The sequence below is a fragment of the Chlorocebus sabaeus genome, chromosome 10, assembly GCF_047675955.1.
Source record: "Chlorocebus sabaeus isolate Y175 chromosome 10, mChlSab1.0.hap1, whole genome shotgun sequence".
NCBI lineage: Eukaryota > Metazoa > Chordata > Mammalia > Primates > Cercopithecidae > Chlorocebus > Chlorocebus sabaeus.
This window is the reverse complement of record NC_132913.1, coordinates 119,832,691-119,859,401: the sequence shown is the minus strand read 5'-3', so window position 1 is coordinate 119,859,401 and position 26,711 is coordinate 119,832,691. Positions and strand designations below refer to the sequence as shown.

General features: G+C 54.4%; 1 protein-coding gene and 1 pseudogene across 1 annotated transcript in view; both read right to left on the bottom strand.

Moving 5' to 3' along the window:
* Positions 1–15,519: 15,519 nt before the first annotated feature.
* On the bottom strand, positions 15,520–22,528 carry LOC140712616 (nuclear receptor-binding factor 2 pseudogene; annotated as a pseudogene).
* Positions 22,529–22,636: 108 nt separating this feature from the next.
* Positions 22,637–26,711, bottom strand: part of DIS3L2 (DIS3 like 3'-5' exoribonuclease 2) — a 375,772-nt gene continuing 371,697 nt past the window's right edge. Inside the window, 5 exon segments of the mRNA XM_073020137.1 lie at positions 22,637–23,150; positions 23,753–23,854; positions 24,890–24,994; positions 25,126–25,256; positions 25,663–25,810. Of these exon segments, the coding sequence (XP_072876238.1) occupies positions 22,980–23,150; positions 23,753–23,854; positions 24,890–24,994; positions 25,126–25,256; positions 25,663–25,810 (657 nt within the window). The 3' untranslated portion in view covers positions 22,637–22,979.

Here is a 26,711-nt window from a genome sequence, read left to right as displayed (position 1 = left end):
TGGAGGAACTTAGGATCTAATCCAGTTAACAGGCAGGTAACAAGGACATGAAGCTAATGCACAGGGTTATGGTCTAATCGCCGCTGGACTCCGCTTTCCTTAGAAGCTTAACATTTTCTCTCCACATCAATCATGTAGAAAAGCTCACGGTTAGAGCCTCTAGCAGCTAGGAAGCCAAACCAAGGTCAACTTCATGTATGTAGGTATTTATTTATTTTATTATTTTTTTGGTGTGTGTGACCAACTCTGGCTCTGTTGCCCAGGCTGGAGTGCAGTGCCACAATCTCAGCTCACTGCAACCTCTGCCTCCTGGGTTCAAGCGATTCTCCTGCCTCAGCCTCCTGAGTAGCTCAGATTACAGGCTCCCACCACCACACCCAGCTAATTTTTGTATTCTTAGTAGAGATGGGGTTTTACCACGTTGGCCAGTCTAGTCTTGAACTTCTGACCTTAGGTGATCTGCCTGCCTCGACCTCCCAATGTGCTGTGATTACAGGCGTGAACCACTGCTGCCGGCTGTAATTTCAGTGTTTCTATTAAAGATGAGGTTTTGTCATGTTGGCTAGGCTGGTCTCAAACTCCTGGCCTCATGTGATCCACCCACCTCAGCCTCCCAAAGTGCTGGGATTACAGGTGTGAGCCACCACGGCCGGCTCCAAGGCCGACTTTAGATTTCACCTTACAGTCTTAAGGTTCTTGGGCCTGCCTGGAAGTGATGATTTTCATTCACTCACTGTAAGGCTGGGAACTCTTTAAGTCAGACATTTTATGCACATTGTTAAACATGACATCCAGTCCAAACCTTGGTGATATAACCGATGCTTCTAATTGTATCTTTCTCTTAAAGAGAGAGAAGCTGGGTGCAGTGGCCCATGCCTATAATCCCAGCACTTCGGGAGGCTGAGATGGGTGGATTGCTTGAGCCCAGGAGTTCAAGACCAGCCTGGGCAGTGTAGTGAGACCCCCATCTCTACAAAAATATTTTTAAAAGCTTAGCAGGGCATGGTGGTGCACACCTGTGGTCCCAGCTACTCGGCAGACTGAGGCAGAAGGGTCACTTGAGCCCAGGATGAATAATCGCATCACTGCCCTCCAGCCTCGGTGACAGAGTGAGACCCTGTCTCAACTGCAACAAAATAAAGCAGATTTTTACTGAAATTACATAAATAAAAATAAGAATATTCACAAATAGTTTCTGAATTTTGGAGGAATCAAGCAAATGCTTTCACCCATAGTCACGAAGGATGCGTTACCAAATTATTGCAAACTATAAATAGTTTATGACAGAAAAGGTACTTGAATCTGGAAAACAAAACATTTAAGTAATATAAACATCATCCTTATCAATTACTTAATTTCATGTGTTTTGCTTAATTTGGTTAGCAATTTTGGATTATAAGAGATTGCAGATACTTCCAGAGAAGAATTTAAAATAACTATGGGCCAGGCGCAGTGGCTCATGCCTGTAATCCCAGCACTTTGGGAGGCCGAGATGGGCAAAAAACCTGAGGTCAGGAGTTCGAGACCAGCCTGGCTGACATGGTGAAACCCCGTCTCTACTGAAAATATAAAAATCAGCCGGGCATGGTGGCATGCACCCATAATCCCAGCAACTAGGGTGGCTGAGACAGGAGAATTGCTTGAACCCACGAGGCGGAGGTTGCAATGAGCCAAGATTGCACCACTGCACTCCAGCCTGGGGTCTAGAGGGAGACTCTGTCTCTAAAAACTAAAAACTAAAAAGTAAATAAATAACCTGTGGATGATAAAACCCCAGAATAGCCATAGTGAAAGATCTGATGAGAGTTTACAACTGACGAGAACATTTTAGTATTTCTGTGGCACAGAGAATAATTGCAGTATGACACATGTCAGGATTTTGGAAATCTCATGCAATTGCACATGTTTTGATAACACACTGAAAGAAAGTTAACCACCATTTCTTATTTTACAAACCTTCTTATATTATTAATCAAATAAGCCTAATCATTTAATATCTTCCCAAGAAGAGAGAGACATCCTTTGAGACTCTCCAGGGGACCCACCTGAAAAAATCTGAAAGTTAATTTTAGGACAAAAGGCTTAATATAGGATTTAGATTCCAGAGAAATCTGCCAAAGTTGTCAAAAAGTTCAAAGTATTTCCTTCAACAGAATCACAGGTCACTGCTAGGCCGGGTACGGTGGCTCAAGCCTGTCATCCCGGCACTTTGGAAGGCTGAGGCGGGCAGATCATTTGAGCCCAGGAGTTTAAGATCAGCCTGGGCAACATAGTGAAACTCTACAAAAAATACAAAAATTAGCTGGGCATGGTGGCGCACACCTTTAGTCCCACATACTCAGAGGGCTGAAGTGGAGGACTGATTGAGCCCAGGAAGTTGAAGCGTAAGCCCAGGAAGTGAAGCAGTAAGCTGGGTGATTGCACTATTGCACTCCAGCCTAACTGACAGAGCAAGACCCTGTCTAAAAAAAAAAAAAAATCATAGGTCACTGCTAAATAATAGTGACTCATTTAACCAGAATGACAGTCAAAAGACTTCAAAAGGAATACAGAAAGTTACATACATGCAAAAACCTTAGCCCTCAGTGTTCCTAAGCAATCTTCATTTCCTAGGCTGATTACCTTGAGCAGGTGAACACATTTAATGACAGCATGGGAAATCCTGGTTACATGAAACAATTTAGACACATTAAGAAAAACTAGGCCAGGCACAGTGGCTCACACCTGTAATCCCAACATCTTGGTAGGCTGAGGTAGGAGGATTGCTTGAGGCCAGGAGGTCAAGACCAGCCTGGCCGACACAGAGAGACCCCACCTTCACAAAAAAAATTAAAAATTAGCCAGGTATGGTGGTGCACACCTGTAGTCTCAGCTACTTGGGAGGTTGAGGCAGGAGGATTGCTTGAGGCCAAGAGTTTGAGACTGCAGTGAGAGCTCTGATCACAATATGTACTCCAGCCTGGGCAACAGAGCAAGGCCCCGTCATTAAAAAAAAAAAAAAGAAAAGAAAAGAAAAGAAAACAGAAAAGAAAAACCAAGAATATAGAAGCAAGTTATGCTTGACTAAAACATTGCTCTCTATTCCTTTAAAGATAAACCTCAGGCTGGGCATGGTGGCTCCTGCCTGCAATCCCAGCACTTTGGGAGGCCTGGCTGGTTGTAGCCAGGACCCGTGGTGAGTAGTGTAGATCGTTGTGTTGGTTGCTTTTGTCCTTCCTGGACTTGGTCACAGCTGTTAAACACCTTAAGGGCAATCTCAGCCAACTGGGGCATCAGCCTCCCCTTTCCCCCGTCTCCTTCTTTTTGTAGTTTTTCCATATCGTTGGAGCTTCTGGTGTCCTGCCATGATTAACACTCCCCACAGCTTAGGCTCCTTATTTGGGGCCTGGTGGCAGCTGCCCAGGACTTAGAAGTGGGATTGGTGGCGCCACAGATCCCACGATTCTTGCCCACACCTGGTTCAACTCTTTTTATGCATCAAATGCCAGTTTGTGCTTCTGGTGACCCAAGCTGTGGCAAGCATGGGGATCTGGGAGACAGAGCCACTGGCTTCCTGTGAAAAACCCATGTCTCTAAAAAAATCCTAATTCCTGAAAGCAATCCCACTGTCAGCTAGCCAGATCCAGACTGCCGTGTGGCAGCCCAGGGATGTCTCTCAATCCCGCAGAGCACGAAGCACCGAGAAGAAACAGAAAACAGAGGTGTGCTGCATTTAACTGCAGAGGCCCCACTGTTAGGCCCAGAGTGCTGCCTAGAGTCAGCTACAGGGCGAAGTCCGCTTACTGGCCTGGAGGAGCACAGATAGAAGGTCCCGGTGGCCACTTCTGCTCCTTTGAGGCAGGTTCTGTAAACCCAAAAGTATCTGCTACTGGTCTCAATCAGTTTAGAAAGTTTAGTTTGCCAGGGTTCAGGATGCTGCCATGACACAGCCTCAGGCAGTCCTGACCATATGTGCCCACGGAGGTCAGGGCAAAGCTTGGTTTTATACACTTAGGGAGACATGAGACGTTCATCAATACACGTAAGATTGACATTGGTTCCATCTGAGAGGGCAGACGCCTCGAAGCAGGGGCTTCCAGGTCATACACAGGTTTACAGTTTTCTGATTGGCAGCTGGTTGCAAGAGTTATTATCAATAGATAGGAATGTCTGGGTTACAATTACAGGTTTTTGTCACACAGATGAAACCTTCACGTAGCAGGCTTGAGAGAGAATAGACTATAAGTGTTTCTCATCAGACTTAAGGTCTGTGTTGATGTTAATGCTGGTTGGCTTTTCCTGAATTCCAAAATGGAGGCGAGTGTAATGAAGCATGTCCAACCCCACCTTCCATTATGGCCAGAGCTAGTTTTTCAGGTTAACTTTGGAACGCCCTTGGCAAAGAGGAGGGGTCCATTCAGATGGCCGGGGGGTTTAGAATTTTATTTTTGGTTTACAGTCCAAATGGCAGCCTGGCAGCCTGGACGCCAAGAGAGAGGTCCTTGGGAACCGCACCCAACCCCTCTCAGGCAATGTGAGCAAGTCAGCAGGGGCGAGCTGGTGTTACCCACTGCTTCACCCATAGGGAGCCTTTGAGCAGTTTGGGGTCAGGACCTGACATGGTTTGGACGTCTGTGGCCTCCAAAACCCATGTTAAAATGTGCTCCCCAGCATTGGAGGTGGGGTCTGGTGGGAGGTGTTTGGGTCATCAGGAAGCCATGTTTGTACAGGCTTCAGAATACTGAGCCAAATAAACCTCTTTTCTTTATTAACTACCCAGCCTCGAGAGTTTCTTTATAACAAGTCAAAATTACTAATACAGGACCCAAGTCCCAGTCCCATCAGAGTCACCAGAATTTTGTTACCCGCACAAGGGGTGGGTTCCATTGCCTGGCAGGTACCAACCCAATGACCACAACAAGGAGGAGTTAGCAAGGGGATTTTGTGACTTGGAACAAGTAAGAACAGCAGGACAGCTCTCAAGGCAGTGTCTCACCAAGCTGGGGGCTGGCTCAGCTGTTACAAGCAGAGGGAAATGAGGTGCGATCTGATTGGATCTTCCAGTGAGGTAATGTCAAGGCGCATGATCTGATTGGATCCTGCCATGGGATGGCACCACAGCTCTGTCGCACTGGATCCTGGGCGTCCACTTCTTAACTCAGTCCCCCCCTCCTTGGCCCCCCAGTGGTTGCATGCTTTGTTATCTGGACATGCTCAGGGTATGTAAACTTCAACCTCAGGGTCCACAGCAACTGAAAAACAACTCACAACTTTGTTACATACAAGTGGAACCAGATTGATCTGACGCAGTTAGGAAGAGGGCAGGGCAGAGTGGGCCGTGAGCCACAGGAGTAGGATAGGGAAGTCCCCACCCCTCAGACACCTTGGCGCGACAGCATAACCCCTGGGTGCTGGGCCTCATGCAAGCCTCTTTCTAGTCTGTTCCAAGAGGGAGTTTTCTCACTGAGCTCTGAGCTGGGCAATGAATCCAGGAACCACCACCTCCCTCCCTGGTGAGCTTCACAGAGTCAGAAACCTCAAGGAGTCCCCAGGTCAGTCCCTTGCCCAGGCCTGAGTGTGGCCTGCGGTCCTCAGCAGGCTAGTGCCCTGAGGGTCCTTGGCTGTCACACTCCCTGGCCCCGCAGGCTCTTGCTGGCCTGTTCCTGGCCTCAGCCCTGTTCCCTTACCAGCCACGAGGAGATCGGTGCCTCTTCCCCAGGGGACCCGTGGGGCTTCTTATTGGGTGACAGGCACCCAGACCCTTAGGCTTCCTGGGTTTCCACACTGCCCGCTCTGCTCCCCATGCCGAAGTCCACCTTCTTCACTCAGCTCCCCGTGGGACTATACAGGTTTAGTTCAGGCCCCGTCCTAGGCATCCTCCAGGTACTGACTCTCGGAGTCCCACGGCAGCGTCATGCAGTAGGGGCTGTAATCACCCCCTTTACAGGTGGGCAAACTGAGGTATGACGAGGTCCCTTGGGGGAGCCACCCTGTGTGTGTGTGTATGGGTGTGCATGTGTGTATATGCATGTATGTGTGCATGTACGTATGAGTGTATATGTGCATGTGTGTGAGCATGTGTGTGTGCATGTGTGTTCAAGTATGTGTCTGCATGTGTTTTTAAAGGAAAAAGGAAAATCACAGGATTGTTTTGTGATAATTATTTTGGCTCAAGAATCATTGACGTGGGTGGCACCAGTCTGAGGTTGGACAGGCAGTGGCTGGGCAGATGTCCTTGCAAAAGTGCCATGGCCTTTGTGCAAGTGGTTGTTTGCAGTCTTTTGTGATAGTTTTTATCAGATTTTGTGCCCGAGGACTCTCCACTCATGGCCTTTCCTGCCTGTATTTGTCAGAGTTTTTAGAAAAAGTGACTCCATTTGGTTTCTGACAACGTTCACAGGCAAGACTGGCTGGGATCCGCCTTCCTCAGGGAGGAGAGGCAGGTTGGGATTCGGAACCTCTCACCTGTGCCCTTTGCACCCTCTTGGGCCTTCTCTCTCCAAGGCAGCTCTGGCCGCAGCCTCTGCCCCCACTGCCCCCAGCCCCTACCCCCATCCACGCTGGGCATCCAGCTGCCTCACTCAGGGCTTGGCTGGGTTTAGTTGGGCACTGCTGTGGCCTGTCATTCTCTTGCTTGTGAGTCAAGGGGTCACTTTAGCAATGAGGGGTGGGGACCCTAAAAGAGTGAGGGAGCCGGAGGGCTGGCTGGTTCCCTTTTGGCGAAACTGCAGGAGAGCCAAGGAGCTGAGCTCGGAGCCCCCAGTAAAGACAGTCTGTGCAGGGTGACCAGTACTGTGTGTTCAGAGGCTAAACCCAAGTTACCTTCCGTAGGCCGTGATTGGTGTGCTCTGGGTCAACTACACATTGGTGCCATGGGGGCCGCACTCGCAGCCCCAGGCCGCCTTCTGGCAGGGGCTCTCTGTTGCTCTCCTGGATCAGGAGCTGGGGGAAGGGGGCGAGGCCAACCTGAAGCCTAGACCCCCCGGGGAGAGTTGATCCTGGACAAGGTTTCCCAGGAGGACAAGGAAGCTCCCTGGTGAAGACGCGCTCCGCGCAGGCGCTGTGCCGGCAGCCCAGGCACTCCATCAGGGCCCCCTTATCCTTTAGGAGGAGTTCTCTCTCGGCGGTGCTCCAGGGCTGTGAGCTGAGGCATGACGGCCCCCAGCTGCGTAGCTCCAGCCCCCTTGTAGCCGGCTGGTGGGCAGCTCCGAGTGGGGACCTGGGATCGGAGGAGACTCCTTCCGGGAGTACCCGCTGCCTTCACTTGTCCCGGGACGCGGCTGGACCCCGAGTCATCGACTGCAACCCGCGCACCGAGCCTGTCTCCGGGGCCGCCGACCCACGTCCGCGCTGCCGCCGAGCTGCCAGGTGGCCCGAGTGTCGCAGGAGGAAGGAGGTGGGCGCGAGGCGGGCAGAGGAGGGTGGAGCCGCTATCGCGACCCCTCCTTCGGGCCGGCGGGCGGGCGGGGGTGCGGCAGAAGAGGCAGCGGGCGCTGGGAGACTCAGGCAACTGCGCCGCTCCAGACCCTGCCTTGGGCGCGCACCTGCCAGGTAAGTGGCCACAGTAGCGGTCACCGCCGCCGCCCTCGCGGCAGCTGCGCGGAGCCTCCTGGCTTCATCTACGTCCTCGCGGCTGAAGCTGCAGCTCCCGGGCTCGGCTCTCGGTCTCCACTGACTGAGCGGCGCGGCTCCAGGACTCTGGGCGCACCCGGCCAGCCCGCGCCCCGCGAGGGGGTGAAACTTCACCCAAGTTTGGGTTCTGGGGAAAACCTGTTGAAGCCGGGATTGGCCCCGGGCGGAGACAGAGACGAGGGTCGGGGAGACTGAGCCGGTTTCGGGTTCTCCATCAGGGCCGTCCAGAGGGTGGACTGTGTATCCGCGACCCTGGGGTGTTTGTGCGCGCGGGTGAGGAAGGGGCGGGTGGGCCGTCGGACCACCGAGTAGGAGGAGCCAGCGAACGGTGTTGGAGTGGTGGATCCTGCGGATTTCTGCGAGGACAAAGTTTGGTTCTTTGGCCACTTTGTGGAACGTCTGTCTGGGTCCAGCGCCGAGAGCTGAGAGTGCCGCATAGACGCGCCCCTGACCACACCTCCTCACTCCAGCCTCCCCTCCTTCCCTCTCACCCCACCCGGCCTTGGCCGGGGTAGGTCTGGACTAGAAAGGCGAAGGGAAGAGGGACGGCCTTTCAATGAAGGCCCACTACGTGCCAGGCCCCGTGCCCGGCCCTTCCCGCTTCCCTCCCGACCTAGGGACCGACACATGTGTGCAAGAGGGGACAGGGGAGAAGACTCCACTGTGCTTGCGGGGGTCGTGGCCCCGCCGAGCCCTCCTTGTCCCTGGTTTCTGCAGTGAATGAGGTCCGCAGCTGAGGCCTCTGCACCCAGACCTGCGTCCCTCCTCGTGGTGCCCGGAAGCCCCGTCGGGCTGCTGTGCCTCCTGAGCTTGACTCTGTTTCTCTCGCAGCTGCGTCCTGGGGCCATGCGGAGGCCCACAAGGAGGCCGGCGGCCGCGCGCATCCCGTAGCCCAGGTGGCCCAGGGCTGCACCGCGGCGGCCTCGGCGCCTTGGAGTCCCGGTATTCTCTGAGGGCGCACTATGACGAGTTCCAGGAGGTCAAGTACTTGAGTCACTGAGGCACTGGGGACGTGCGCGGAGCCCCTCTGCCTCTTACGCTTCTCTCAGGAAGCAGCGCCACCGGGGCCCGGGCCGGGCTGCCGCGCTGGAACCCGCGCGAAGTGAGCCTGCTGTCGGGGCTGGTGTTCGCCGCCAGCCTCTGCGCCATCCTGGGGGCTTTGCTGGCCCTCAAGTACCTGGGTCGATCGCGGCGGGCGGCGGCGCCTGTCCCAAGGGCTGCCCCTAGCGCAAGGCCTTCGCGCGCCGCTCGCTTCCTGGCGGCCAACGTGGATGCCAGCATCGACCCGTGCCAGGAGTTTTACTGGTTCTCGGAGGAAGAGGAGGTGCTAGTGCTGGCGACAGACTAAGTGTAGCAGGTGACCCAGCTCATCCACTCCGCACCCCATAGGGATGGCTGCAGGTCGGCCAGCCCCTGTCCACCAGCCTCCAGGACCTGTCTGCTGGGTGGGCTTTGATTTCCATCTCCACCTGTGTCCGGTAGCCACACTGAGGGAGGCAGCTGTTGAGCACTGGAATAGGAATCCAAGCCCTAGGTTGACATCCTGGCTCTCCCCGCTGCTCTGCATTGTCTGGGATGACCCCCTGTCCCTTCTTTGTGGGGTTGTCTGGGTCCTGGGTCCAGCCACAGGCTGGGGGGCACAGGTGGGGGTAGTGCCCTTGGTGGCCCATATGCACATCTGTCTGGACATCCACCGGCTTCACCTGGCCCCAGGATCCTGCACAACTACCTAGTGTGGCGCGTGGTGGTGGTCCTCAGTGAGCACCTGTCCCCACCATTCCATGAAGCGCTGCACGAGCTGGCATGGGAGATAGAGGGAAGCCACAAGCCGCAGGAGCTGGCCGAGGTCTGCCCGTGCTGGGCCAACCACCATTTTGGCGTGGCACTTGGTGCCCTCTTTGTACACGAACACTTCTCAGCTGCCAAGGTGGGCTGCCCTGGTTTAGGGTTGGGAGGCTGGTGCTGAACTGAGAGGGTGGATTCCTCCCGAGGCCATGGTCCTAGCATAGGGAGCCCCACACATGCCCTGCAGCCAGTAGCACCAGGCCCTGCTAAGGGCTCAGCCCATTCTGTGGCTCCAGGCTGCTCCTCCGCAGGCCTCCTCCTCCAGGAAGGCTACCTGGTCTGTCAGCGGAAGGTGACCCACCCCACGAAGCCCCTGCCCAGCCTTCTCAGCCTTGCTTGGGAGGCGTGGCCTTAAGGGATGTCCAGGGTGGTTACTGCGGCAGTTTCCTCTTCTAGCCTATGAGCTTATTGTCGGCGGTGCAGGGCCTGGATCCCCATCTCCAGGGTTTCCTCTTAGTGCTCAGAACCAAGCTCTGGGCTTTGTAAGTGGTGCCTAAAGATGGGGCACTCCTCGTGCCAGGAGTGATGGACCAGAGCGAAACACTGCTGGGCTGACCCTGGCTCCCCGACCCGACTCTGCAGGTGCAGCAGCTGGTGAAAGACGCCAAGCATGTCCTGGGTCAGCACCTGGAGGAGCTGGACTGGATGGACTCTGAGATCAGAGTTGAAATCGGGGAGGACTGTGTCCCGGCCTCTCCCCTCATTGCCACCTTGGCCCTGCCCCCGCTTGGTGACTTGAAGCCACACTGGCTGAAGGAAGTGGTAGGGTGTGGCTTGCCTGACCTGGGGTCCTGAGAAAGGCAGCTCAGGGTGGGCCCCAGTGTCCCCCAGGGAAGAGTGGGGTGTTGGGGGCAGATGCCATCTGGGTGAGGGCAGTGTGCATCCTGCAGCCACGAGCCACCCCTGCTCCCACTCACTGTGTCTTGTGTGGAACGAGACACCCTGTCCCTCGTTCATTCACCCATTTTTTCTGTATTTCCTGGGAGCCATCTATAGCCAGACCCTGTTCTGGTGCTGAAGGGAGGTGAAGCTCAAAGCACACAGCCCAGGCCACAGTGTGGGTTTGGCCTCCTACTGCCATGAGTCCTGGACACAGCAGAAAGTAGGCAGGTAGGGTGGTCTGGCGGCCCTGGCACCTCCTTGTTTCTCGCCAACCATAGCCCAGACAGGTAGGGCTGGCAGGAGCCGGGGCCCAGAGTTCTAGTGCTGTGGGAAAGGGTGGGGCAGGTGGTGACAACATTAAGTGGAGCCTGGTCTTTGTCATGATTGCAGCCTGGGCTGGGCCAGCCTTGCCCACGTGTACGTGCCTGTGTGTGTGCACACCTCTTCCTGGAGGAGGAAGCCGGGGGAGGGACCAGTGCCCTGGGCCAGCCAGGCCTGGGCTGCATCTTCCAGAGCGGCTTGTACACTTGAGTTTGACCCCTGTTCCCTTGCACAGATAGATGGAGCTCCAGGGAATCTGTTCTCCAGCAGCCCGGGGCACACCCAGAGGTGTAGCCTCAACCAGAGGATCTGGTAACCTCAGGCTGAGTTCAGAAGTAAATATTCGAAAAGGCGTCCAATCAATGTGGAATAAACCACAGGGGTGGGGTGGGGGAGGTATCACAGACTCCAGGTTGGCAAAGACCTAAAAATCCACCCATAGGGAGGTAGAGGAATAGGCGCCCCAAACACCAGACTCCAGAGCATCAATCAGGACATCAGGATGTGCACGTACCAGGCTGCAGCAATTCCATCCTGGGAAAGTGTCCTGTAGAAACTTGGCACGTGTCCCAGGATGTAAGCACCAGCATGTGCAAAGTGGCATTGTTTAAATAGCCAGACATTGAAAAACCCAAAGGCTCATCAACAGCAGAAAAAGTGTCAAGAGTTTCATAACTGGAATATTATACAGCAATGGAAATGACCAGGATTTTGTAACATACAACAGATTAAATAAATCTCACAAACACAAAGTTGAACAAAAGATGCAAATCACAAAGGAACACATAGGATAGAACATATCTTACACATACATGAAGTTCAAATGGGGCAAACCTAAACTATATGGGGGATAAAACTATGAAAAGAGGCCGGGTGCAGTAGCTCACGCCTGTAATCCCAGCAACTAGGCTGAGGCAGGCAGATCACCTGAGGTCAGGAGTTTGAGACCAGCCTGGCCAACATGGCCCATCTCTACTAAAAATATAAAAATTAGCTGGGTGTGATGGCATGTGCCTGTAATCCCAGCTATTCTGGAGGCTGAGGCAGAAGAATCACTTGAACCTGGGAGGTAGAGGCTGCAGTAAGCCAAGATCGTGCCACTGCACTCCAGTCTGGGTGACAGAGCAAGACTCTGTCTTAAAAAAAAAAAACAACAAAAAACTATGAAAATAAAATGAGTATCCAAAAATTCAGTGGTGGTTGGGTGTGGTGGCTCACACCTGTAATCCTAGCACTTTAAGAGGCTGGAGGATCACTTGAGCCCAGGAGTTTAAGACCAGCTTGGGCAACACAGTGAGATCCCATCTTTAAAAAGAAAAAGAAAAAACATTCAGTGGTAAGAAAGAATAGTGTTTTCAATGGGAAAGGTATGGGGTGGTGTGGGGGAACCCTGGCCACAGTCAATTTCTTGATCTGGGTGGCGGTTACTTTGGTGTTCAATTTTGTAATTATTCTTCAGGCCATACCTTTCTGTTTTATGCACTATTCATCATGTTTGACATATCTTAAAAACAAAGAAGGAAAAAGGAATGAACACTATGCAATGTGATCCAGATTAGATGCATGGGTTCCAGCCACATTACCCACGTTCACTGCAATCAGCATTTTCCAAAATGTGACACACACTTATTTCCAAAGTGTGGTACTCCAGATTAGGTGGTATGGGACATGTTTTAGCTGCCATCAGACAAGAAATTAAATAGCATTAAATAGCATTAAACTTCACAATAAGAAAGTTATTTTTTAGACAGGATCTAGCTTTGTCATCCAGACTGGAGTGCAGTGGTGTGATCTCAGTTCACTGCAACCTCGGCCTCCCGGCCTCAAGCCATCCTCCTGCCTCAGCCTCCCATGGAGTTGGTATTTTTTATCTTGCTATGTTGCTTAGGCTGGTTTCAAACTTCTGGGCTCAAGCGATCTGCCCACCTTGGCTTTCCAAACTGCTGGGATTATGGCATGAGCCACCGTGCCCAGCTGGTTATTTTTTGATTCTCTTCCAACACTTCTGATAATGTCAAGGAGAGAATCTCAGTTGGTTCTATAATGTCTTCACTGCCACCCTAACTTTGCCATCTGCCCTTTAACAAGACAAAGCATGCTTTAGACTCAAAGCATCTAAGGAGGCTGTAAGGACATTGCTTTTGGTGTGTGTGGAATACACAGTGGCTTCTGTTTATGGCAAGAGATGGTGGTCCTCCATTTTTCATAGTTACAAGTTTTCTTTTCTAATAGATTTAAGGAAAATCTGAGCTTATGTAGAAAAAAATATTCAGTAAGTAATACCACAGGCAGTAACGTGGCTATGGCAAAAAGTTGTCAAGGTGATAGGTGACTAGCTGAGCACTAAGCAGCATGGATTTAAAAGAAGTAAATTAAATAGCCTTTGGATCTGAGCTGAAATTCTCTCTCCACCACTTACTGAGTGTCCTTCAGAACGGAACCTCTCCAAGCCTTAATTCCCTCATCTATGAACAAGAAGAATGATAGTCCTGTCAACCTCAAGAAACAGAGGGAGGCTCCCCAAAACTGTGGAGTTTAATTGGGAATAAGCAGCAGCACCGCATATGGAGCCCCAGCCTTAGTAAACTAGGGGCGCATCAGAGGGAGGCAAGGAGGGCTTTGAAAGGCCAAAGGAGCAGTGCATGCTCGGTTTTTTTTTTTTTTTTGAGTCACTCTATTGCCCAGGTTAGAGTGTAGTGGTGCGATCTTGGCTCACTGTAACCTCCACCTCCTAGGTTCAGGCGATTCTCCTGCCTCAGCCTCCTGAGTAGCTGGGATTACAGGCACTCGCCACCACATGTGGCTACATGGTTGTTTTGAAAGGAAGAGAACACTGATTCCAGGGGCTTATCCCAGGAGCTGACGTCAATTCACAAGTGGACACGGCGTATCAAGCAAGTGTTCTTGTGCATCCGGCTAGCCGTCCTTGTGACTCATGTAGCGAGCTGCAGAGTCCTGAGAAGTTCTGGGAAAAGGTCTTGTTTCAGGCATCTGCGCCTCAGAGCCCTTCCCAGAGGCTTCAGAAGGGCTCTGATCACAGGCAGGTGTGCGGGAGGGGCTCCTTCACAACCTCCCGGCTACATTATTTTGTTGTTGCTCTTAGGGTTGGACAAAAGTGGCTCCATTTTGATTCTGACACTTTCACAGAGCCGGGGGCTCAGGGCTGTTGTGGGGACTTAATTAGTGCAGGGTCTGCTGCAGAGTTAGCATGGAGAGCAGGGGGGAAGAGGTGAACCCTGACCTTTATGAACACGAGACAAGTCCTGAACATCTTTGAAACTTGTTTCCCATCTGAGGGTCTGCACACCACACAGTGGGCCAAATGGTAGTGGAAGCAGTTCCTTCCTAGAGCACAAATCTCTTAAATTCCTAATTAAGGGCTGTGTAGGCAGGACCTCCCTCTGGCCCATCCCACCTACCAGGGAGGGACATCCAGGCATTCCTCACACACAAAAGAACTTGGGTCAGGTACCTGGGGTGGGAACAAGAAGGGACTGTCCCACCCCCAAGGCAGGAGACACCCCAACCTCCTCCCCACGGGCTTCCTGGGGAGGCCTCTCAACAGGCTGTGGAGCCCCCTCAGCAGCACAAGCGGGGAACTGGGGCCTCAGCCTGCGGGAAGCTGCAGGCACAGGAGCGGGTTCAGGGAGGGAGTGCTCAGACAGGCACCCTGAGCCCCAAGTGTACTGATCCTTCACCCCTGCTGAAGTGGCAGGGGCCAGGCCTCCCCTCGGCCTAAGGATGGCAGCACAGGCAGGGGCACCTGGTAGGTGTGTGGTTTAGCCAAGTCCTAGCTCACGGTTGTCCTTTGAGAGTGTGGGACAAGACTAAATTCTGCCCTGAATGGTGCTTCGGGCATCTATATGGATGCGTGGAAAGGAAAGCTTATGAAGTCAAGGATGCTGTAACTGTATTCAGTGGTTTAACCTTGATCTTGTATCATAAGAACCAGGAGGACGACTGTATTCCAACAGTACCCTGGTAGGTTGAAAACCTGTTAAGCTGAATACACAAATGGAGAGTTTTGCTTTTCTGTTCTATTTTGCACTTCAGTTTCTGGTGGGTTCTCAATTATTTGGCTAACTGGTTTCCAGAACCAAGCAATACACAATTTGTGAATGTTAAAGAACACAACACAGTTCATGAGCCTGGTTGAGTAAAACAACTTTCTGAAGTAAAAGAAATTATTTAAATGGATGTTTCTCCTAAAGTGACTTTATAAATATTAAAAAAAAAAACAAAAAACTGCCACCAAACTATAAAAACCCTTAAAAAGAGAGAAGCTACAAAGAGATTATCTTACAATACAGTTTTAAATTCAGAACCTAAACTCAGGCATGTGCAAATTGAAGCTCATCATTCTAAGAATCACCTCTCATCTCCAGAACCTTCTTGAATGTGAAAGGCATCGCTCTCCAGAATCTTCTTGAATGTGAAAGGCATCGCGTCCTGTTGCCTCCACCAGGGCTCAGATCTTTTTTTAAAAAATACAATTACTTTATTGATTTCTTACAATCAAATACTGCCAACTAGCATTCCTTCCACTCGCGGATCATTAAAAACAAAGAACAGACTTCCTTAGTATTTTCAAATGATGCATTATGCAATAAACAGAGTTGGAACTTAAAATGCACCCTTATTAATTCTGTAAACTGGTAATTGGTGTTAAGAAGCATAACTAATAATTTGGTTTCTTCATAACACGGAAATTTAAACATTTCTCCTGATAGTCTTGAGGTTATCATTGTTATGAGTAGTGCACAGTGTGGCACATACGGTTTCATCTAGAAAGGAGTGTCTTACACACTTTAAACACAACATCATTAACAAAATGCATACATCGATGCCTGAGACAAAGTATGTTTCAAATATGAAGCAGCCCCTCAGGCCGTCATTTTAATATTTAGGTTTTGCATGATCATTTATGGCATTATAGATTAATTACACATAACATACTTTTAAACATTTTAACCCTGAAGATAAGAAAAATAATTGTTGCTGGAAAAAAATCTTCCAGGAAGCCATTTGGTTGGTATCAGGAGAAACTGACCCTCCATGAGTTTAGTGTCTGCCAGGTAGGCAGCATTGGCTCAAGTCAGTGAATCCGATATGCGACACGCTTCACAGTGACTGTTATCCATGTCCTGGCAATGCCTCTTCTCCCACAGTACGCCAGATGGCGAGGCATTTCCAGCATTACCCTTGCCTGTGGCTTTCCCTTTTCATTGTTTGTTGCTGCATTAACTGTATTATTTAGTACTATTTCCTCTTCTCCCTTCTTCTATGGCCTTCCATTTTAATTACTCATAAATCCTTTCAGAATATCCTGAGAGCTCTGTAAGGGGACGCTCTGGAGATGGAAAATCCGAGGGAGAAGATCGGGTACTGGAACGTACTTGACTTTCCTGGCATCTGCTGCAAACCTCTGCAAGGCTGAAGAGGGTGTAGCGGTTTCCGAATGCAGAGGCACGCTCTGTAACTGACTTTTCTACAAAATCAGCACCCACATTCAGCTCCTTTTCTACTGGACCTTTTAGAAGTCTGGCCTTTTCAGCCTTTACCTGTTTACACTTTCTTTCCTTAATCTTTCTTTCTCTGCCACAAGGAATTCCACGTGCCTCTTCAAATCTGCAACTGGGTTGCCTGCTCCTCTACAGGTGTTCATCGTGCTTTGAGGCTTTGCTTCCAATACACGGCTCTGCTGGCTCAGTCTTTTGCTGAAATAAAAACAGTCGTGTGTCTGGATCCCTGTCACAGACGCCCTGAGTCTCGGGCAGGCGTTCCTCTGTGGAGGGCTGTGCTTCTGCATCTTCAGCAGAGGGGCTGTGAGAGGTCTGAAGATGGGCAGCCCCATCCTTGTCTGCGTTCTACTGGGCCCTGGTCCGCGTCTCCTGGGCAAAGCGGCGCAGTTTCATGTGGCTATGCCTGTGCAGTTCCAGCGGAAGGTCAGCCTGCTCAGTCTGCGTCAGCTCCGTAGCTTCAGAAAGACACACCATGGCCTTTCAGTGACAGGAAATCGCCTCTTCATATTTGCCTGCAGCTAATCAACAGTCTGCTCTGATGATGAGCCAGGTTGAGGGGCCTTCAGTTACTTCCACAAGACCCCAGGGGAGGCCGCAGTGGGGGAACATGGAGGGGACAGCAGAGCAGTGTGACGCAGCTGCGGACACAGCAGCCCCTCTCAAATCTTTAACCTGCCTCAGCCCTACCAGTCCCCACTCTGACTCCTATCAGCCCTTGAAATCTGTGATTTCGACCCATGAACACCTCTTAGATCTGTGCCCAGCAAGGACTGGGGCACACTCTTCTGCAGAAGAGACCCATCGACCGTGCAGGTGACACAGCTGCTCCTGGCTCACGGAGTTGCCCAGGGACTGGCCACTCACCCTGGGCTCCCAGGGACCCCAGCCCAGCCTAGGCTCATACATGAGCCTAGAGGTTCCATGGAGGCAATGAGGATTTGTCACTGCCGTGACTGTTACTTGAGGCTTTAAGTAGAAGACCATACGCAGCCTTCTAACCGAGTGGGAACCTGAGGTTGCGTGTCAGTAGGAATTTTATCTGTTGCTAGAATAGTGGACTGTTTCATACACCTTATGCTGAATGTACAAGCCTTGGAATCCAATTGTGGATCATTCCTGTGCTAAGCATGGATACATTTTTTTTCAACTTCAGTTTTTACTTTTGTCCAAATCATAAGTGAATGTAGTTTAAAGTATCAAACCGATCTACAAGGTTAAAACAAAACAAACAGCAGTTCCCTGTCTCCCTCCTCGAATTTTCCCATCTCCGAGGCAACCACTTTCCCCTCTCTTGGTTTTTTATTTTAATATTTACCACTGTTGCTAAATAAGATACTTCTTCATGTCTGAATTTTAAGCTATATATATACGCTATATATATATGCCACACACACACACAGTCTATTAATGTTCTACTATCTATTGTTGTGCGACAAACTACCCCCAAACAACCTTAAACAATGATAGTCTATTATCTATATTTTGATCACAAAACTGCCATCTGGGCAGGGCTGATGGGACTGCCTGTGTGTGCTCTGAGGCCTCAGCGGGCCTGGCTTGCAGGCTGGGGGTCTGCGTGGCTGCCCGCCTGGTGCCGGCTGTGGGCTGAGAGCAGCCCCTCCACAAGGGCTTCTCCAGAGCTGCTTGGGCTTCCTCACAGAAAGGCAGGTGGGTTTCCAGAGACGGGGAAGCTGCCAGTCTCAAAGGCCTGGGCCTGCAACTGGCAGTGTCCCTTCTGCCACATTATTAGCTTGGCAGCCCCGGAGCCTGGCAAGATTCAAGAGGCAGAAAGAGAGTTTATAATCATCTTCAAGCCACACCTTCCCACTGAGGAAAAAGAGCATTTAGCTTCCATTTCACCAACTGCATTCCCTATCTTCCAGTCCTCCTGATAGAGTTCTACAGTAAACTAGATCCTGACTCGGCATTTCTATCGTGACGACTGTGTAAACGCTATTGCCAGATCGTAAACTGGGACTAGCTACCTTTTCTTGCTTGCACTGCTGTTTTCTCTGAAGCCAATAATCGTCTTATCTTCACGTGGATCATTCTGTATGTACTACGAATCCAACCCGAGGCTCTATGCCAAGTACTTCAGTGTTCTCTCAGGCTCTTCTGGGGAATTCGGCTTTCTATCCATGTCGCTGTACTGCTGCCCTGGGCGGGACGTCCCGAGACGGGCTGCTAGGCACCACCCTGGGGCTGAACTGCTCCCTCGCCACTGTCCCGAGCACTTGCTCCACTGCAGCTTGGAGGACCCTGGGTCCTGTCACGATGGTTTCCTCTCTGTGGCTTCTGCCCTCATTTCTGCCCATCTTTCCTGAGAAAGGTGGTGAGGGACATTTATCTGTTGAGAGTTCACCCGTCTGCAGTGTTTTTACTCCAGTGGCACCGAAATGTGTCTCCATGGTGGCAATCATTGTGCCCCCAAGGGCCCTTATTTTGCTATCTAGGAACTTTTTAGAACCTCCTCTCCTTTCACGATGGCTTTCTCACCTCCATGAAGGTGTCCACTATCTTTTTCTACAGCTTTCTTTTTCCTCCAAGGTCTGTGTTCCCCACGGAGCTTGTTTCTTGTTTGTTTCAGGAAGTTGTCCTCCATGAAGGACAATCCCTGGCTGTGCATGGATAGGCGTGAGCGGGGTGACTGGAAGCTCCAAGCACACCAAGGGGCTTGCAGACTGAGATGCTCTGGAGGGTGGCCTGGCTGGGTCCCTGGGTTGAGGGATCTCTGAGGTTGGGTTGTCTCCTGCTGGGATGGAGAGAGAACTGACAGCTTCACCAGTCCCTGGTCATGCAATGAGATTAGATGGAGTCTTCTCATTTCTGGTCTGGAAGGGGAGGGCCTGGCTACCCATGCCCTGGGGACTGCCTGGGCACGAGGGCTACAGTCTCAGCACCCCTTATGCACTTAGCCACACATCCCCCTGAACAGGCCTGGTCCTGGCCCAGAGACCCTTCGTTTTGCCTCTGTAGGAGATGGCTCTCCAGGGCCCGCCGGTAAAAGGTGTCAGGACAGGTGTTGGCCTCTGCAGACCATGGTGGAATCTAGGGAGCTGCCTGCCTACTGAATATATTGTTTGCAACAGTGATTCCAGCCATCCCTCTCCACCCCAGCCCAGAGGTCCCTGGTGCTGCTCAGTCCCAGAGCTGGGGGTCCTGTGGTGTAGGCTAGGGCAGTTCCAGCTGTTGCTGCTGCTGGCTTTGGAGTTGCCTTTCTCAGGTCAGTGATGCCTGGGACACTCACTCATCCTCTGCTTTCCAGGATCCAAAAGTGCTGTTTGCTCCTCTGCTCTCACCAGCCATGCAGTATGGATTGGGTTTAAAATCCTCCCTTTCTTGCCTCTTTGTGGACTTGGAGAAGGGAGTGACAGCAGGAGCGTGCTACTCTGCACTCTCCATCCAGAGCCTGTAGTAATGACTTGCAGCCAGCTAAGTGGGCCCAGGCCACCAGGGCCACCCCTGGCTCTTCTCACAGGTGCAGCAAGTGTACCCTGCTCTCTCCATACCTGGCCAGGCTCCAACTCCCCTGGCCTGTTCCCGGCTCTCCTTCTAAGGCCCAACTCAATCCACTTACTCCCAGGTCTTTCTGGGACCTCCTGGTCCATTCTGGCTAAAAGGGACCTCCTCTCCCCAGCCGGAAGGAGTTCTATGCCAGGCAGGTCACAGCTGCACATCCCATCCTGCCTGCCCTCCCAAAAGGCACTGCTGGGCAGGCCCGGCTCCTTCATCCATGTGGCTCTCCTCCTTCCCACCTTGGCCCTGCACACCCAGTGTTCTACTGACCAGCTGCAGGCACAGCAGATCCTCACAAGCCTTGTTCTCTGAACACCCCGCAGTGGCCTTGAGAGGCTCTTGTCCCACAAAGGAGACCAAGCTGTCGCTTCGGCTGCATGCGCTCACCACGGGCCCTCCTTGCTGCACTGTCCTCAGGCCACACACAACTCTAGAGAAAGCCCATCCCCACCTGTGACTTTCGCAGCCTGTCCCCGAGAGGCCTCTCTGGACGCCTGCACTGTCCCCTCAGCCCTTCCTCCTGGCACCTGGGCCATCACAGCCCCTCCTGCCTGGCCTCCCACTTCCTGACTCGTGGTGGCGCTGCTGGGTGGTGGAGCCGCTGCAGTGGCCTCTGGTGCTGCCTCTGCACAGGCCTTGCCTCCTCTGGCACCCCCTTCCCAAGCTTCATGCCCATCCCCTCCCTTCTGCGGCCTGACATCCTCCTCAGGGGCCAGGAGGCCGCCACCCCAGGCTGCCTGATCCCAGTTCTTTCCTGAGGTCCTTCCTAACAGGAACTGGGGAGGCATCAGTTTCTCTCCAGGAGGGTGGCTTCAGTTCCTTCCCCAGGCCGGGCCACCGCCTGCGTCATCTTCCCCTGGGTCCAGGGAGCCAGCACTGACCCTTCGGGGTGGAGCACACACTCACGGGCCTCTGAGCGTCGCCAGCCCCTGGTCATGGGATGAGGTTGGTGGTGTCTACCTCTCCCTCCCTCCCCCACGGTGCTCTTGAGGAAAAGACAGAGTCTCGCTCTGTGCCCTGGGCCCTGGCCGGCAGGTGCTGTGGGACAGCCCAGGGAATGGCCAAGTCTTCCTGCAAACGAGGGTCAGTGCCTGGTCACTCTTTCTGTTGAGTCCTTTTAGCGAGGGGCCACATAAGAGGTTGGGCCCCCAGTGGACCCATGGAGAGCCATCCCGTGAACGTGCAGCACCGGACTGAGTCAACCACATTCCTTAAAGGAGTGAACGCAGACGCGGGGCTCAGCACCACTGACGTGGGGAGAAGGCTGGGCCGTCTTCTCTGAGCTCTGGGTAGGGTGTGGGGGCAGCCTGGGCCTGACCCAGGCCCTAGTTGGGCACAAAACTGCCAGGTCACTGTAGGCAGAGACCTGACCTGACCCTCGTGGATATGATTTCCACTTCCCCAGATGGGATGGGGTGGGGTGGGCTGGGCTGGGGCTGCCATGGCCTCCACGGCTCCAGGGACCTGCCATGCTCTGGGCCAGCAGGGAAGGCGAGGCTGTCTGAAGAACCTTTGAGCCCAGTACCTGCAGGAACCCCCTTGTTCACCCCCCTGGCTACTCCTCACTGGGGCCTGGGGGCGCTGGGGCGTAGGGACAGGTGTCCGTCCAGGTCTGTGCTGCCTGTGAGGGAATAGCTCCCAGGTTTCATGGGAGGCCCTGGGGGACAGGGCCAGCCTGGCCTGAGGCTGAGAGAGGAACTTGGCCACTGCTCCTCAGAGGGTGGGCAGTGTAGAGGGGAGGGGAAGGGGCTGGGATGTCTCCTGTTTGGGGCTCTCACAGTCAGGCTGCCTGGGGCAGGGCAGCACCCCACAGCCTTCTACACCCCAGCACCAAACCCCCAGATGCTCGCTTGTCTGTCCCTGCAGATACTTGGCTCCAGGAGAAGGTTCTGGGGGCAGGAACAGATGGGGTGACCGTGGCCTCTGGGACATCTCGGGGGTGGCAGGACGCATAGACTGAAGGCCGCCTGAGGTGGCTGAGCCCTGGAGGAGGGAAAGGCTCCAAGAGCAGGGGCGGGGACGTCTTTGGTCGCCTCCCACAGCCAGCCCTGTCTGACAGTGGCAGAACAAAGGCAGCCGTGCCCAGTCACCATCGTTCAGGCGCTGCGAGGCACTCTGACAAGGGACCCGATTGAGTGTTTCTTTGAAGAAAATTCACTGTAACCAGATCAAATGAGCTTGTTAATCCCGACACCCCAGGACATGGTGCGGGGGAGCAGAGGTCGTGCTCACTGCGGCTTTCATCCTAGTTTCTGGCAGCTCTCGGGGAAGCCAAGCCACGGAGCTTCCCCCACGGAGGGGGAAGGAGGGCAGGCTGGGGTCGGGCTGGCTGGGGAAGGGACTGCCCAGTGGCCGGCCAGCTCTGCCCGGGACCCAAGGCAGGTGGGATCCGTGGGTACTCGGGACACTGGGTGGGCAATGGGGCCAGGCTGTGTCACCAGGAGCCGGTTTCCCCTCCTGGTTGGGAACCCACTTGAGGGCCCTTCCTCCCCTCTACCAGGCCCAGGCCAGCTTCTCTGTCCAGTCTCCCTTAGCGCTGCCAGGGCACCAACTCACACCAGAGCTGGGCACAGGGCCTCACAGAGTGCTGCTTGAGGAACTGTGGGGAGAGGGTGTTGCAGGACCCATGACCCCCACCAGGCCCTGCACAGCTGGTGCAGGAGGAAGCGGGGGCAGGGTTGGACAGTCACATGCGTCAGGGTGACAGGGGCGCTCTCAGCACTAATTCCTGCATACTAATTCCATTTTTAACCAGGCAGAATGAGACTCCAGCATCAATCTGCCACGTAGCCGACTCTGAATCGTGCTGGAACTGACAGGAAGGTTCCGGGTGGTGACATCGGCTCAGCAGCGAGGGGTGGAGCCTGAGCTGGGTCCCTTGCCCTGGTGCAAGGGGCATTCCACTGCCCAGGCTTCCCAGAGGTGCCCCACACACCAGATGGCACTCCACACTTGATTTTATTCTGTGACACTGATTTGCAGAAACCCCCCATTTCCTGGGCAGAGGAGGGCAGTAGGGCCCAGAAAAAAGGGGGGCCGGCCTCCCAGGAGGACTGGGGCCCGCTCTGCTGGGGTCACTGCCGACCAGGCCTCAGCCTTCCTTCCAGCCCCACCCTCTCCCCTGCAGGTTGTTTAAAAGTTGAGCTGTAAAAATTAAATAAAAGTAAAAACAAACCCCTGAGTTGTTAAAAACCAAAGTAAAAATCCCCCTCTGTGTCAATAGGTCCTGTTCCTAAAGCCAGTGTGGCAGGACAGGCAGGTGGGGCAGGCGGCTGGCAGAGCTCAGCTGGTGCTTGAGTCCTCGGGCTCACCATCAGACTCCTCCTCCTCCTCCTCCTCCTTCTCAGGGCCCAGGTGGCCGTGGGTGTCTGGCCGCTTCAGGATGGCGCTGTACTTGAGGGCTGTGGACTCTGCCTGCAGGACCACCTCCACCAGGCTGAAGATGGTGATGACCTGTGCAGAGCCCGGCCGTGAGGGGACAAGGACGGCAGGGCCTGATGTTGAGGCGCAGCTCTGCCTCCATCCCTGCAGCAGGACCCTAGGTCCCTCCTTTGGCCTCTGGAAGCCTCTGCTTGCCTGTCTGTAATGGGGGTCCCCTCCAGGAAGAACGCTCTGGGTCAGGGCAGAGCTGGGGAGTCAGATGCATCCTGAGTACTCCCAAGGCTTATGAAACACAACCTGGGGTCCCGGGTCCACCTTCAGGGCACATTGTTGGTGAAAACGGTTCCAGACAATTTTTTGCTTGTAAATTCATAGCTTTTATCAGGTTCTTAAAAGGACCCCAGAAGGCCAGCAGCCCTGCATTAGAGGGACAGGCAGAGCCCCGCCTCTCTCTCCACTGTGGTTGCCCCCAAGGAAGGGAAGGTGGTGCCAGAAAGCAGGACCTTCAAGAGGGGTCTGGGTGAGCCAGGAGGGCCTGAGGGCCCTGAAACCCCACCGGGAGGCTGCAGTGCTGGGGGAGCCCAGGGGACACAGATGAGGGAATGAGGGGCACCGCAGGAGGCAGGAGAGGGGCCATCAGGACTTGGGGAGCTGGGACACAGAGGGGTTCTGACCTGCTGTGCTGGCTCCTGCTCCATGTCCTCAGGCTCCCAGACCAGCGTGAGCTCCGGCTTCTTTCCCACCTTCTGGAAGTGGTGGGACCGCAGGGCCAATGCCTGGAGTGCAAACACCAAGCCTCAGGCTTCAGCTCTGGGTGCTGCTGCCTGGCCTTCCACCCTGGAGGGCTTCAATGCTTGGAGGCGGCCCTCAGTCCTCGGGCCTGGCCCACCCCTGCCTGGCTGGAGGGAGCTTCAGGGAGGCCCTGCCAGGCCACCTGTGGCTGAGGCAGCAGTTGAAAGTGACCAAGGGCCAGGGGTGGGGAATGGGAAGGCCCATGGCTCTGTCTGCTATTTCGGGCAAGTGGTGGGGGCGTCCAGGGCTGACTGCACTGAGGTGGGGACAGAGAACTGTGGCAGCAGAGCGCTGCGCCCCCTGCTGGTGCCATCTGTTAGTGCAGGCAGGGCTGGGCCCACAGCAGGGTGACCCAGGCTTGAACTTCAGGACACAGAGTCCCAAGGGTCAGCACGGGGACTCTGTCCTTCCTCTTCTGCCCAGCTCCAGGTTAGGAACACCACGTTTACTGCACACAACGGGCTGGACACTGTACTCCCAGGGCACTCTGGATATTAGGAAATTCAAAGCCAGACACAGGGCCCAGGTGGTGACCCGCAGACCCCAGGGCCAGCTGGAGCCAAGCCCCTAAGGCGGCATTAGGACAGGCCCACGTCCCCTTGGAGAGAACTGTGAATCAACAGTCACTCAGGGCAGGAGCCAAGCCAGGGACAGCTCTCTTCCTTGTCTTCAGGGGACAGTTTCCAGAGCAGCCAAGGACTGTTCTCTGGCTTTTCATTCCTTCACGTTCCTGTAAACACAGTCCCCGAAGCCTGCACACCCTGCCGAGCTGTACTGGCCATGGAGGGGCCTGATCTCTGGTTCCTGGGTCCTTGGGGAAGGGGGCCAGGACTGACCCTGGACCTGGAGCCAGCATCCCAGGCGGGAGAGCTGGGCGTCTCTGCAAGGCCCATCAGGTGGGCTTTGTGCTAGGACTGGGGGAGCAAGGGGTGGAGTGTGACCCATCACAGCCTGTACCCCTCCAGTGTGGGATGGCTTGGGCTGCCCCGCCCACCCCTGGGCTCTCCCAGGGCACTCACGTTGCAGTAGATGCGCTTCTGCACGCCGTAGCGCAGCACCAGCACGTCGAAGGCTTGGTTCAGGACGCCCATCACCATGGCTTCTGACTCCAGGGGGCCACTCTCCTGCAGGGACAGTGCTGCAGCCATGGCACCTCCTGGCACTGCCCTAGGCTCCTCGAGGCCTCCTGGTGAGTAGGTGCCCAGGAGGGTCGGGAGCCAGAGGGAGGTGAGGGGCACCAGGCTGGAGGGCTCACCTTGACCAGAACGGCAAAGAAGAGACCGGTGCTGAGCTCCTGCACGCGCTTGGACGCCATGCGGCGGTCGTTGCAGTGGTCCGCCTGCTTCTGCAGGGTATCGGGCGCCATGTCTAGTTGCTCCCTATAGCCTGGGAAGAGGGGGCAGGGTGGTGGGTGGTGCTGTATGGGGGAGTAGGCAAGGCATGAGGGTGGGAGCCTGGGGGGCTGGGAAGAGCTATGGTTGGGGGATGGGCTGCATGCACCCCCGGCAACAGATTAGGACCCCAGCACCCAGCTCCCAGGGCAGCAGAAAGCGACCCTCTGAGGTCAGCGCCCTCCTCCTGGCCGTGTCCAGGGCTGGCTGTGGGCCCCATGCAGCTTCTGCAGCACCGGCCCGTAGGGAGTTTCCAGATCAGGCTCCCCTATGCTTGGGTCGCCCGACCCTTGGACCTCCGCGGTCACGGCAGAGTGGTCTTGGGCCACCGAGCACCCGCTGTGGGGATGGGCAGCCCTGAGCTGGCCCAGGTCTGCCCTGGCCCCAATCACATCCCTCACCTAGCGCAGCAGCCAGGAGGCGGTGCACCAGGACATCGGCAAAGCGGCGGATGGGCGAGGTGAAGTGTGTGTACAGGGGCACGTTGAGCGCGTAGTGCCGGAACTGCGCCGGGTCCTGCAGCAGCCCCGAGCAGAAGTACAGTGCCATCTGTGGGACAGGATGGGTCAGAGCCTGGCCAGGCCCAGAGGGCCGGCACCACCCACAGCCTCACTGTTGGCAGCGGTGTGTGCACAGACCTGATGGGCTGCTGGCTGCTGAGTGAAGCCAGGGAGGACTGGGGCCAGGGCTCTTGCTGCACAAGGGGACCCAAGGGGAGACCAGGAGGCTGGGCAGAGCCCATGGGTGCCCAAGTCCTTTTCAGGAGACAAATCTGGCCTACCTGGGCCTCCCAGATGCCCTCAAGGTGGCAGCACTGAGAATGGCCTGGACAGGTCCACCCCGCTGAGGACCAGAGAGCCAGGAACCCCCAGGATGCTGTCAGGGTAGGGGGCACGAGCTGAGCCTCCCAAGTCCAGTCCCTGCTGAGTTACTGCTGAGCACCACCAGGAGGGAAGAGTCTCTGGCCTACCCTTCCCCAGCATGGGGCTGGGGCAGCTACCATCGCCAGGAAGAAGGAAGAAGAAGAAGAAAGAAAGGTAAGGGAGGAGGAGGAGGTGGTGGCAGCGGAGTAGGAGGAGGAGGCGATGGTGGAGGAGGAGGAGGGAGGAGGAGGAGGTGGTGGTGGCAGAGGAGGAGGAGGAGGAGGCGACGGTGGAGGAGGAAGAGGAGGAAGAGGAGGAAGTGGTGGTGGAGGTGGATGATGAGGAGGAGGCGGCGACGGTGGAGGAGGAAGAGGAGGAAGTGGTGGTGGAGGTGGATGATGATGAGGAGGAGGAGGAAGAGGAGGAAGTGGTGGTGGAGGTGGATGATGATGAGGAGGAGGAGGTGACGGTGGAGAAGGAAGAGGAGGAAGTGGTGGTGGAGGTGGATGATGAGGAGGAGGAGGAGGAAGAGGAAGAAGTGGTGGTGGAGGTGGATGATGAGGAGGAGGAGGAGGAAGAGGAGGAAG